This window comes from Ylistrum balloti, unplaced genomic scaffold (genome assembly GCF_031769215.1).
Source record: "Ylistrum balloti isolate Yb309-2 unplaced genomic scaffold, AGI_CSIRO_Ybal_v1 Utg370130, whole genome shotgun sequence".
Taxonomy (NCBI): domain Eukaryota; kingdom Metazoa; phylum Mollusca; class Bivalvia; order Pectinida; family Pectinidae; genus Ylistrum; species Ylistrum balloti.
Window position 1 is genome coordinate 391,110 of NW_026782142.1, and position 13,707 is coordinate 404,816.

A 13,707-nucleotide genomic window follows, 5' to 3' on the forward strand; every position below is an offset into this window, starting at 1 on the left:
ATTAGGAATGAAAAATCACATTTTAAAACGTGTTCTTCTTTTCCCTTAGTCTTATCTTTCTTTTTCATGTGATGAATTGCGGCAAATGAATATTTCTCTTGTCAATCTATGTTATGTATCTCCTATCACGTCAGACGATAGCAGAATAAGTTAAATGTCCTTTATTTATTCTAAATTTACGTCACACAACATAAGATTATTGACTAAAACACTATTCCCCGTTCTTTCATGAATGCTTGTAACTTCAGAGTGAGTTTAGGTCTTACTTCCTTAATATTTCTGGATGGCTTATGCAGTGATCCGATGCTATTGACGATTCCCTTGACGTCGGGAGGTTTTGCTGGTGACCCAGGCTTTCCATGATAGAAGGGGGATAAAGATCCTTCAAGCTGAGCATATCTTGGGTCGGATGTCACGCCCGGAACTTTTCCGCCATATTTGGAAAATTTGTTTCTTTTTACCCACGATTTGCTTGAGGAATCATCATCTGATCGAGGCGTTTGATTAAAAGATGTTCCACGCGAAAGTGGTCTGGAACCAAACTGGGACTTATCTCTGAGAGCTTTAAGTACTGCTTGTTGACTGTTGGTTCGGGCTGGAGTACTGGTTCGAGGCTGTGATAAATCCGATTGTTGTTTATTTAATGCTGTTGGTAGGAAGGACACGGTTTTAGACCTTGTCATCACGGGAGTTGTAGCATCCTCGACGTCTTGCGATGTGTCCTGTGTTCTACGTAACATTCGCGGATCAAGACTGAGCCTGGCTCTATCGACGTCATATTTGACTGGACGTGCGACGTCATTCGCTGACAGACTTCTGTGATGCGTCTGTAATTGTTGACGAGCAAGTGCCATCTTCTTTTTATATTTATCTGAAAACATTTTCATTTCGTAAGCATTCTTGCTCAGGTATTTATACCGTTCCTTCCCAATATCGAAAAGTCTAGATTTAAACATCCGTTCTTCTGTAACGTTTTCTGGAAGTTTGCCGATCCTTGAAGCAGCATCATTAAGTGACACGTCCTTCATGACCCACTCTTCAATTTCCTTCATGGCGTTGGACTTCTTGGCCAAAAGCCTCGAAGCCACCACTTTAGATTTAACTGGTTTTGGATGCATGGTGTCGGGTATTTGTCGACTTCACACAACGTGATGTTACACTGGTATCAGCCTCAAATCGGCCATTGAGATTGGGATCATCACTATCAGAAACCTGGAAGATGAAGTGAGATTTTAGATATTGTGTTTAGGTTAGAAACTAGCATTATTGATCGGCATATTGTGTACTATAGTTCGATTGTTTGCTAGCAGACAAACGTATTGTGGAACCTCGCGGTAAAAGATAGAACGACAAACACTGGGAATAATGGAATATGTAATTAATCAATACTATTACAGTGAGACAGACTTTAAACACACACTTCTTTTCATAATGTATCGTTTCTGGATTAATATGATCTAATAGATCTTTATGTAGAATTATCTCTCTTGCAAAGTTTTAATTTCTACTTCGGTACTATTTGAAATGTGGCGTTAGTTCCATAGTTCTGATTATAAACAATGATTTTTCGTTGTCATATACCTTTCAAACTTGTCATCTTTTCATTTTTTTTTTCTTTTTATAATTTTCATATATCTGATAATTTTAAAAGTACACCAAGTGCTTGTGTATATTTTGAACCGTGCCACTATTCCAGTAGCATGCAGGCTATAGCAATCCTAGGAGACTAGGAGATCACCAGCAGTGTCTACCACCTGCAATATTTGAGATTGTACAAAAGACGTACAAGTGAATAGCAACATGAAAACAAATCTAAAATTACATACAAGACTGCACAATGATGAAACAACTGCGTCATACAAATATTTCGTCCTTCTAGTACTCGTCAATATTGCTTGAGAGACGAGATGCACTAGCCTCATAGTTTGATGATAATTTTCATATATCTGATAACTTTAAAAAAGTCAAGTGTATTTATATACTTTGAACCTTGTCACTGTCCCAGTGTATTTATATACTTTGAACCTTGTCACTGTCCCAGTGTATTTATATACTTTGAACCTTGTCACTGTCCCAGTGTATTATATATGAACCTTGTCACTGTCCCAGTGTATTTATATAACCTTGTCACTGTCCCAGTGTATTTATATAGTGTACTGTCCCAGTTATTTATATACTTTGAACCTTGTCACTGTCCCAGTGTATTTATTATATACTTTGTATTTATATAACCTTGTCACTGTCCCAGTGTATTTATATACTTTGAACCTTGTCACTGTCCCAGTGTATTTATATACTTTGAACCTTGTCACTGTCCCAGTGTATTTATATACTTTGAACCTTGTCACTGTCCCAGTGTATTTATATACTTTGAACCTTGTCACTGTCCCAGTGTATTTATATACTTTGAACCTTGTCACTGTCCCAGTGAATTTAAAAGTGTCAATCTGCAAGGTTATGGCAAATTTGTCTAAAAAATGAATAGCACGTTTAAATACAAATTCCTAATTAGACACAGTAGATGTGTATTCATCTGTTTGTCCTTTGTACATAATTGAAATGAAAGGGATAGTATGTATGGAACTAGTATACCGAAACAAACCTGTTTTAGCCATTTGAGAAACGATCAGTAAATGGTACTTTTATCGTAAAAACTGAAGACTGTTTTGTAAAGGTATTATTCAAATGTCAGAACGATCTGTTCTTTAACATAGGCGACTACACGAGACATAGTGTACTGATTTTATCCTACTTTTAACTCATTTTTACACGTAGAATAAATGGGTTTAAAATAATTCGCTCTACGTTTTCGACCTGTTTTTTCACACATTCAATATGATTTAAGCCAAACACACACTCAAGAATTATATGAATGAATGTATGGAAATGAATGAAAAAGACAAGGAAAGGAATGCAGTAAATAATAGACATAACACTTCATTGACGATCATTATGTCAGATGCTATCTATTCCTATGTAGAATATTTTGATACATATTGTTAGTATGTTTTATTATCTAAACTTGCGTACATGTCCGAGATGTACTAATGCCATACACGTGATTGTATACAGTCATAAATTATATACATATGTACGTAACTACAGTATTTAATGGGGGCCGAAATAGGATGTATTGAACAAAGCAAATGCCACCCATGGAACTTGGTTATTTATCGAATACACCATTGAAAAATATTGAAAAGGTATTTTTATCTTTTAAATCAGTATAGAATTTATGAATTTGTCAATTTTTGTTGTATTTCACATTGATATACTATTGTACATGAATTCGCTATTGTTTACTAAACGTAACTATGCAGGTATCTGTACTAGTCAAAACAATGGAACCCGTATTTCAGTATATAACTAACATAGTTTAAATACTAAGATTATATTGATTGATTTCACCTGTAATGATTAAACTTACTTACCTGTCGTTGTTGCTAGGGTTATTTTCCTCCGTCAAACTATGTCTGGAAGTATCTGCTACTTTTGATAAGGCAGTGCCATATCATATATGATTGTATTTGTCCAAACTGATTAAAAGTCAGTAATGAATTGCACGGACACTTCATATTAAATTGATATCAAATAAGAGACGCGAATCATTGCTTATGTGTGACCTCTAACAGCCCTCCTTCCGCTGCCTCTGACTGAAACACAAACAAAGCCAATGACACGATCCTTTTGTTACCAGTTAAAGCAAGCATCACGCTCGAGCACGCGAGAACACAACAAACATAAGAACAATACTGATATATAACTTACAATTGCCTTTTTGAGTGCGACAAGAGACGCTTAACAATCAACGATTGTTCAGAGTCAATTCTAAACCTACCGGGTCATTTGATATTTTAGATCAGAACGTTTTTATCAAGATTGTCATTTTAAAGAATCATTTTTAATGAAGGATTTTATCTGATGATACGTCATGATTTCGAAGTTTAGGAATTCAAAAACAAACTGTGTGGGTTCTTTTGAATATGTATTGCGCAAAACAAAAAATCCTATTTACATATATGATACACTCCTGAAGAACATTACTTAATGTAGCTTTAACAGGTGTTTGGGTTATTTAAAATCAGATAACTGACCTTAAGCTACATTACTCATAACTATCTGTCTGACAGAGGTGATGCAATGATATGCATTATTGCACAAGAGATAGAAATCCATATATTGACAACTAACCATTCTGCTCTACTATTGTGACGTTTATATGTCACACATTGTTCAACATTTATCAAGCTCCCTACATCATCTACATATACCATGTGCTATACGGATGACAATTGGATTAGTACGCATTTCAAATGAAATTTTGTTGTTTTTTTTTCTACATCATTACGCATGTAATGATACAAATGAAGATTACTGGAAACTGAAGTCAATGATAATAAAAGAACGAATGCATTTGACATATTTTACAATTTTTTGTTACAAAAAATATGCAATAAATGCGTACAAAATATAGATTCGTTAATACGTAGCTTGTGAATGTGCTGCTTATTTAAAAAAAACTCTCTCTTTTTTTTGGTCTAAATGAGATCTCAAAGAGGAAGCAAAATTAGAAAAGCAGATTTGGTTTTCATATTCTAGTAGGACTTTGATGAAGATAGAGGTTAAATATCTATCATGCTCAGACGTTTGTACTTTAATTTCCTTAAGACTATCTTGTTTTATTTTATTATTTATAGGTTTGGCCCTTTGCAGAGCCAATATATCGCTGATCTAAAACAATTGAGTATATTTGGATTCCATTACCCTTCTGACCATTTCTGTCAAATTAAATCAATTCTGGTTCAAAAGGTTTGAAGAAGTCATTAGAATAATATTTCGCTGATGAGATGCAAATTTGATATTGTCAGCGATTTTTTGTTGAACTGATACTCGTTTCCATATTCACATTTATAAATAGTATCACCGTGAACAGTGAAAATCAGTCTCCACTGAAAATAAATATATTTACAGTATTGATGGATATGTTAGGGAATCAGTGGCATTTTTATGGGTGTGTTTTATTTTTTAATTGTTTAATGTTTTATAGAAACTTCATACTACACTATGGAAGTATATAGTTTAATCAAGTTTTGTTAACTTGATGCTTATTGAAATATATATACATTTGTATCTCTCTTAAAAAACGAGAAGCTAAGGTAATTTGGTTAGATTGCTATGATGCTTCAGTTTTAAAAGAGGTACTTTTTCGTCAAGTTAACTGAACGTATACCGTGTCAGTTTCTACGTCCTCATTCGATACATATGTACTAGACTGCATCTCTAACTTAGAACTGTTATCATAATAAATGATCTAGTGTTTTTAATAATCACTGAATCATTGAAGAGAAAGATCAGTTATAATATCTCATTAATACTAACGATATTTTGATAAGTTTACAAAAATATGTCTTCTGTTTGATTACACTTAGAATCATGACCGAATTTAAACATTTTTGATGTGCAATATGTTGTGAGCATATTATATAAAATTGTAAAGTAAATTTGTATTTCTTGTGATGATATTATTTCTGATTTTGTCAGTAAAGAACTGTTTAACCTTTGAGCATTTTTTACACAGCAATTACCTGGGATTTTTGAAACTTACGTGTCATTGAGATAGTGTTGGGGTTTTTATGAATATAACAAGATAATCCAATGCTAAGAGAGTCAATTGGATTCTAGATTTTCACATTTTACAAAGACCAGAATACAGTATTACAAATGTAAAAATAAAACCATAATTCTCTACAACCAACTGAAAATCGGTGACATTAAAACAAATTATTTAATGTAAACCCTTTATATTAAAAGGGAAGACAGGCTGTTTTGACGGCATCTGCCATTTTCAAATTTAGGCTTATTTTTTCAAAGATTTTTTATTTGATATAATACATATCAATAAGACAAATACAAAGCACTCAAACCATCATATTAATTCATATCATATCATGTAAATGCATATGCCATTTTACTATAAAATAAAAGCCAGATAATGTTAGGTCCTCAAAGTAGGAACCAAAAACAATTTCGATTATCATAATAAAAAGGGGTTTTGTTTTATAGCACAACACATGCAATAAAGATGATACTGAATAGATTCTTTGTGGTAATGCTACCAATTATATGTTAAGAAACGCAACAAGTCATGAAAAAGGTTAATGCTGTTTTTCCTTTAGTTTCGAGTCCTGTTACAGCCTTATCATCGCGGCAGGCAATTTTGTCGGTGAGTGTTGACGTTGTATATTATATCTAACAGTACATGTCGTACGCTTTCAGACAGATTTTAATTGGCAGTTGACATGAATTTGAAGTTTTTTTCGTATGGTATACTTCCATTGATAAGGTTGATTGGGTTGGTTCCAAAACACAGTATTCAAGCTATTTAATTTGATCTTATGTGTCCCACAATTCATATACATGTATAATAAAGACAGGTATTAAGATAACGTACGGTGGTAAATTTAACGCTTTAGAGAGCATTACAGTCAATTGTTGTGACCTGTAAGAAATTTATTATGAAAATTGTGTATTCTGGTTTTTTTTTTCTTTTCAAGACAACGGCTGATTACAGTAAACTGTGTGTATCATTAATAAGTTATTTCTGATTACAGTAAACTGTGTGTACCCGTAATAAGTTATTTCTGATTACAGTAAACTGTGTGTACCCGTAATAAGTTATTTCTGATTACAGTAAACTGTGTGTATCATTGATAAGTTATTTCTGATTACAGTAAACTGTGTGTACCCGTAATAAGTTATTTCTGATTACAGTAAACTGTGTGTATCATTGATAAGTTATTTCTGATTATCATTGATAAGTTATTTCTGATTACAGTAAACTGTGTGTACCCGTAATAAGTTATTTCTGATTACAGTAAACTGTGTGTACCCGTAATAAGTTATTTCTGATTACAGTAAACTGTGTGTATCATTGATAAGTTATTTCTGATTACAGTAAACTGTGTGTACCCGTAATAAGTTATTTCTGATTACAGTAAACTGTGTGTATCATTGATAAGTCATTTCTGATTACAGTAAACTGTGTGTATCATTGATAAGTTATTTCTGATTACAGTAAACTGTGTGTATCATTGATAAGTTATTTCTGATTACAGTAAACTGTGTGTATCATTGATAAGTTATTTCTGATTACAGTAAACTGTGTGTACCCGTAATAAGTTATTTCTGATTACAGTAAACTGTGTGTATCATTAATAAGTTATTTCTGATTACAGTAAACTGTGTGTATCATTAATAAGTTATTTCTGATTACAGTAAACTGTGTGTATCATTAATAAGTTATTTCTGATTACAGTAAACTGTGTGTATCATTAATAAGTTATTTCTGATTACAGTAAACTGTGTGTATCATTAATAAGTTATTTCTGATTACAGTAAACTGTGTGTATCATTGATAAGTTATTTCTGATTACAGTAAACTGTGTGTATCATTGATAAGTTATTTCTGATTACAGTAAACTGTGTGTATCATTGATAAGTTATTTCTGATTACAGTAAACTGTGTGTATCATTGATAAGTTATTTCAGATTACAGTAAACTGTGTGTATCATTAATAAGTTATTTCTGATTACAGTAAACTGTGTGTATCTTATCATTGATAAGTTATTTCTGATTACAGTAAACTGTGTGTATCATTAATAAGTTATTTCTGATTACAGTAAACTGTGTGTACCCGTAATAAGTTATTTCTGATTACAGTAAACTGTGTGTACCCGTAATAAGTTATTTCTGATTACAGTAAACTGTGTGTACCCGTAATAAGTTATTTCTGATTACAGTAAACTGTGTGTATCATTAATAAGTTATTTCTGATTACAGTAAACTGTGTGTACCCGTAATAAGTTATTTCTGATTACAGTAAACTGTGTGTACCCGTAATAAGTTATTTCTGATTACAGTAAACTGTGTGTACCCGTAATAAGTTATTTCTGATTACAGTAAACTGTGTGTATCATTAATAAGTTATTTCTGATTACAGTAAACTGTGTGTACCCGTAATAAGTTATTTCTGATTACAGTAAACTGTGTGTACCCGTAATAAGTTATTTCTGATTACAGTAAACTGTGTGTACCCGTAATAAGTTATTTCTGATTACAGTAAACTGTGTGTATCATTAATAAGTTATTTCTGATTACAGTAAACTGTGTGTACCCGTAATAAGTTATTTCTGATTACAGTAAACTGTGTGTACCCGTAATAAGTTATTTCTGATTACAGTAAACTGTGTGTATCATTAATAAGTTATTTCTGATTACAGTAAACTGTGTGTATCATTAATAAGTTATTTCTGATTACAGTAAACTGTGTGTACCCGTAATAAGTTATTTCTGATTACAGTAAACTGTGTGTGTGTATTCAGTAAACTGTGTGTTATTAATAAGTTATTTCTGATTACAGTAAACTGTGTGTATCATTAATAAGTTATTTCTGATTACAGTAAACTGTGTGTATCATTAATAAGTTATTTCTGATTACAGTAAACTGTGTGTATCATTAATAAGTTATTTCTGATTACAGTAAACTGTGTGTACATTGATAAGTTATTTCTGATTACAGTAAACTGTGTGTACCCGTAATAAGTTATTTCTGATTACAGTAAACTGTGTGTACCCGTAATAAGTTATTTCTGATTACAGTAAACTGTGTGTATCATTAATGTTATTTCTGATTACAGTAAACTGTGTGTACCCGTAATAAGTTATTTCTGATTACAGTAAACTGTGTGTACCCGTAATAAGTTATTTCTGATTACAGTAAACTGTGTGTACCCGTAATAAGTTATTTCTGATTACAGTAAACTGTGTGTACCCGTAATAAGTTATTTCTGATTACAGTAAACTGTGTGTACCCGTAATGTTATTTCTGATTACAGTAAACTGTGTGTACCCGTAATAAGTTATTTCTGATTACAGTAAACTGTGTGTATCATTAATAAGTTATTTCTGATTACAGTAAACTGTGTGTACCCGTAATAAGTTATTTCTGATTACAGTAAACTGTGTGTATCATTGATAAGTTATTTCTGATTACAGTAAACTGTGTGTACTCGTAATAAGTTATTTCTGATTACAGTAAACTGTGTGTACCCGTAATAAGTTATTTCTGATTACAGTAAACTGTGTGTACCCGTAGTAAGTTATTTCTGATCACAGTAAACTGTGTGTATCATTGATAAGTTATTTCTGTGATATTTCTAAATAATTTCTATAGACGAAGGGATTAGATCATACTGTGTTTCTGATATTGTACAGGATGTTATTTTGAGGTCTTACAGAATGATTAAAGCAAAAAGGATATACTTTTGCCGGAAATTATGAAACGGCCTATAGTTTTCTCATGTCATATCGTTAAGAAAACCAGGTACGTATAATACAGATAAAACCTTTAAAGTTAGAAAATGAATGAGAATTAAGGAATAAAGTATCATGCTTAATCGTTCGATAAATATTTGCCTAATTCTGGAGGATAGCAACACACGTTTTGTCAAGGGTGCACTTTGCAGAGAGTCATATATATTTGGATGTGCTGATCTTAAATGTATCAATGAAACATACACAAACTGCTGGAAAATTACCTGACGAGGATATCAAAACACTTACAGTACAGCACTTAATCTCTAACCGTCTTATTAGGTTTCAAATGATATGGCAAGTGAATTATATTTTTGTGAAATAGTTTCTCGTAAATTCAACGCATAAAACTCGAAACATGACAAAAAACCCGTAGTACTATTACGAGACTAGCTACATAAAGTTTTTTTTTTTTCGCCACAAAATAGTTTGCTTTACTGAAACGAAATATACACTTGTACATATAGATGGATGTTTAGGCTTTCATTAGGAAGTCACGTTACCAGTTATCTTTGGTGATAGGAATGGGGCTACCATACATCAACTTTGTAATAGCCAATCTAGATGGATATACCACAACAGGCAACTTTAAATACTTAAAAATGACAGAAAATTTCTAAAGTAGGAGGAGATTTTCCCCTTTACTTATCTTCACTATTGCATAATGTTAAATAAGTTTATGATAACAAAAAATGGGGTTGGGGGGTTCGGGGTTAACAGGGAAATAGGCAACGGAAATGATTTTAATGTTTATACATGGTAAACGTACAGACAAAACAAAATATTAGATTTGTAAGGATTAGTGAATAAGAAATGGCCACAGTTGTAGGAATCGGGTCATCTCGATGTATTGTATCTATGTAAATATTGAAAGGCGCCAAAACAAGGATGATTAAAGTGTGTCATATATCTTTGTATAAATATATATCAGTTGAATAGATATATCATGTATTTTGGTTACATTATGGGGTTTCATAAATATTGATACACGAGATTTACTTGCCGTTATGTCAAGAAGAGTAGTCTCCCCTTACACTTGTTTAGTGTGGCCAAAGTAAGTTATGAAGTCCAAAAAATATTATACTTCCAGATTGTCAGCTCTGTTTAACGTCATAGACATGACTTTTATTTTCCAAGTTCTGACTTTACACAACAATCTCTTGAAGTCATCTTAATAAATGTTTTGTGAAAGAAATACAGAAAACCAGCAGTTATATGAAGCTTGCTTTAATTTTATATATTGTAATCCTTGTGTATGTGTTAACGTAATAACATTCATTTCAAGAAAATCGACAAATTTGGTAAGCATCTATTCCATTGTGTATCCAAAGTAAAAAAGAATATATGATTCATTGCATAGGTTATATCTCAGTATCCAAAACCTTTGTAAATTTTAGATTTTTTATATTGAAACATATTTTACTGTTTGATTGTAAACGAGTTGGACTTAGATTATTAACACAGCACAGTGGGTGTCAGTTTCTTTTCTGTTCATTTATTTTTTCATTTTTGTGCCCTGTTTTATTTTAATGGTGACAGGACAGCACGTAGATATTGTTAAATAATGTATTTTTATGAAACACTGATATTTGCATTAAGCTTTTTTATAGGATACTTGATAATCTTTGATTTTTCGTGGACATTTTATTTTCATTAATTTATATGGCATTTTAACCCACAAATTTATATGTCCACCAGGAATAACGTCATGATCTATTCCACTTCAGGTTTTCAGAAAAAAAACTATACGTTATACTTTATGTAGGATTTTTTCTCTGTCTATCGTTAAATCAATAGCCAAGGAACTCAATTTTCTGCACAAATAAGATCCATTTTACCTTATACCGCACAAGATAGAAGTTATTACTTACAACTGTGTTTAATGATATATCTATTTACTTTGTTCTGTATAGAAAGTAATTGAGTGCAAATACACCAATTTTACACCACTGTTTGTGTAGCATGTGCATTTGTATAACTGTACCGGGATACATGTACACTTAATTACACTGTAAGGATTGGTGTCAAATATAAAATGGGATATCTGCTGATAAATGTAATAGCCATGAGATAACGTACAAGATTTCCAATCCGCCAGTTTATATAAGAAGTTACTCAGTCACAGTTAATATCTTTCGTCATCTTTGACAATGTAAGGATAACCTGTAGTATGTATACTTTGCTTTATAACTATCTTATATTTAAATGTATATGGATTAAGGTGTTATGTTACATAATACATGAACGGACGATGTATAGGGTTTGGTTTGGTCAGACATATCTTAACTGTGAGTTTGGATGTCATACATGCTTGACACCTTATATAAAATTTCTGTGGGCTGTGTATGAGCTCCGATTTCGTGTTACTTCGTTCTTCTATGCTGTTATGCCTGAGTTTTACTTTTTAATTAAGGTAACATGCTACCATAAAGATCATATCAGTGAAACGTGTTAATCACAGAATGTATTGAAATTATAAGTTTTTATGCTGAATTTTCCAGATGGATTCATTTATCACGGAAAGAGTACGTAGGCGTGGTATTCCAAACTGATTTTAAGCCAGGCATTCGCAGGTTGTTTAAAACAAACCAATTAGTGGAAAATATTAAAATTTAAACATTAATACAATGATTTATTACCATAAATATCTTACATTGTTTGTGAGCTGTCTTCAGCGAACTATTTCGTTATAGTTAAAAAGCAATTACCTGTACAATTATGTACAATGTATTTTTAATCCTGATATGACTGTGCTGTCACTAAGCGAATACTTGTATCTAAAGGTGCTATTCACGTGTGTGGGTTTTGGACATTCTTAATTGGACAGTAGTAACTGTAGCTCTGGCAGTAATATCAACAAATTTACAAATGAACGCCATGATCAGAACGGTACACTATTGATGTCATCCCGAAAGAACTATAAGACAATGAAAGTTGTAGCAGAAAAGATACAAAATGGTTACTTTACACTATAACGGAACAGCTATAACGAAAATCTGACGAGAAAAACTAATTAATTTAGGACTATGAAAAATAAATATGGTAACTTTTAGAAATTGGTTTTATTCAATATTGGGATAATGCTAACATATTATATTTGAAAAAAAGATAACTTCATACAGACTTGTGTTCCGACACGACCAATATTTCGTGTGTGATTGCAGATATATTGCTGTTAAGGTAAACACGGAGGATGTTAAATGAATATTACGTCAAGTGCTGAGCTCGCGATAGGTGGCCTCCTTGGAAGTTACTGCCAGAAAATGAAATTGAACTTTAACCAAATTGGTTAGAAACCTTATATGGTTGAATAGTATCATTGTCATTTACCTGGAGTACATTTAAGATCAATTGCGAATACTTTAAAGTAAACATGACATAGAAAAGGTAATTAATAGATAATTATAAAGGAAGCTTGATACCACTTTGTTGCTTAATACAGTCTTAAATGTCAACACGACGACTATTGTATGGCATAACACCTAGACATTTTGAAGTCACAGAAGCCGAACGATTTCTATGAGGACGCTAGAGTTGGATACAGGCAACACAGAGTCAAGAAAAACAAATAAAGCGCCAAGGTGTTTTGACTGAGAAGTTATGGGTTTATTATTTCATCTGGATCGTGGCATGTCTTCATCAGCTATCATTGCTTGGTACATGAGTATATTAAACTGGTATAATATCACATTCTATCTTTATGACGTTTGGTGTTACAGTTCTGTTAACCGTTTCAACATTCAGGAACATGACATTAATTTGTATGACCAAGGTTTACATGATGGTTGAGAAGACCGTAACCTTCCGGAACATCTGGCCTTTTTCTCCTTTTCTTTTCCTCATAAATCATTGTTAAGATTGTGCCCTCATTTCATCGTTTGGATTTTTACTAATTACTTCATCCTGTATAGTGCATGTGTTTCTACATTTATTTTCAGCTTTCAATGTTAGCTAATAATTTTTCCGTTTTGAAGAAATTGAATTAGATTGAATTGGTTTCAACCTACACCTTGTAAGACAAACAACATCTTACAGATAGAGAGAATTTTGAATACTAAGGTTTATCTTGAGCGTTTTGCATTACAGACATTTTAACAAATTGATTCAACTTTCTCTTTCTTTGACAGCTGCAAAACCTTTTAGTTAACAACACGACGTTGATAGACGTGTCAGTGATGTTCTCTTCTCTGTTGAAAACATGTGTAAAGGAAACTCAACAAACTTGATATTTTTGTTGCTGTCGCTGTAAACAGAGAGTGTGTCACAGACTATGATACGGTAGTTTTCTTTCGATTTCGAAAATAGGAGCAAAACCATAACAAGTATCAAATAGA

At 32.2% G+C, this 13,707-nt stretch overlaps 1 protein-coding gene across 1 annotated transcript; it reads right to left on the minus strand.

Moving 5' to 3' along the window:
• Nucleotides 1-203: 203 nt before the first annotated feature.
• On the minus strand, nucleotides 204-1,118 carry LOC132550586 (uncharacterized). The gene has a single exon (XM_060214675.1). The coding sequence runs from the start codon at nucleotides 1,116-1,118 to the stop codon at nucleotides 204-206; it is 915 nt and encodes a 304-aa protein (XP_060070658.1).
• Between the last annotated feature and the right edge of the window lie 12,589 nt (nucleotides 1,119-13,707).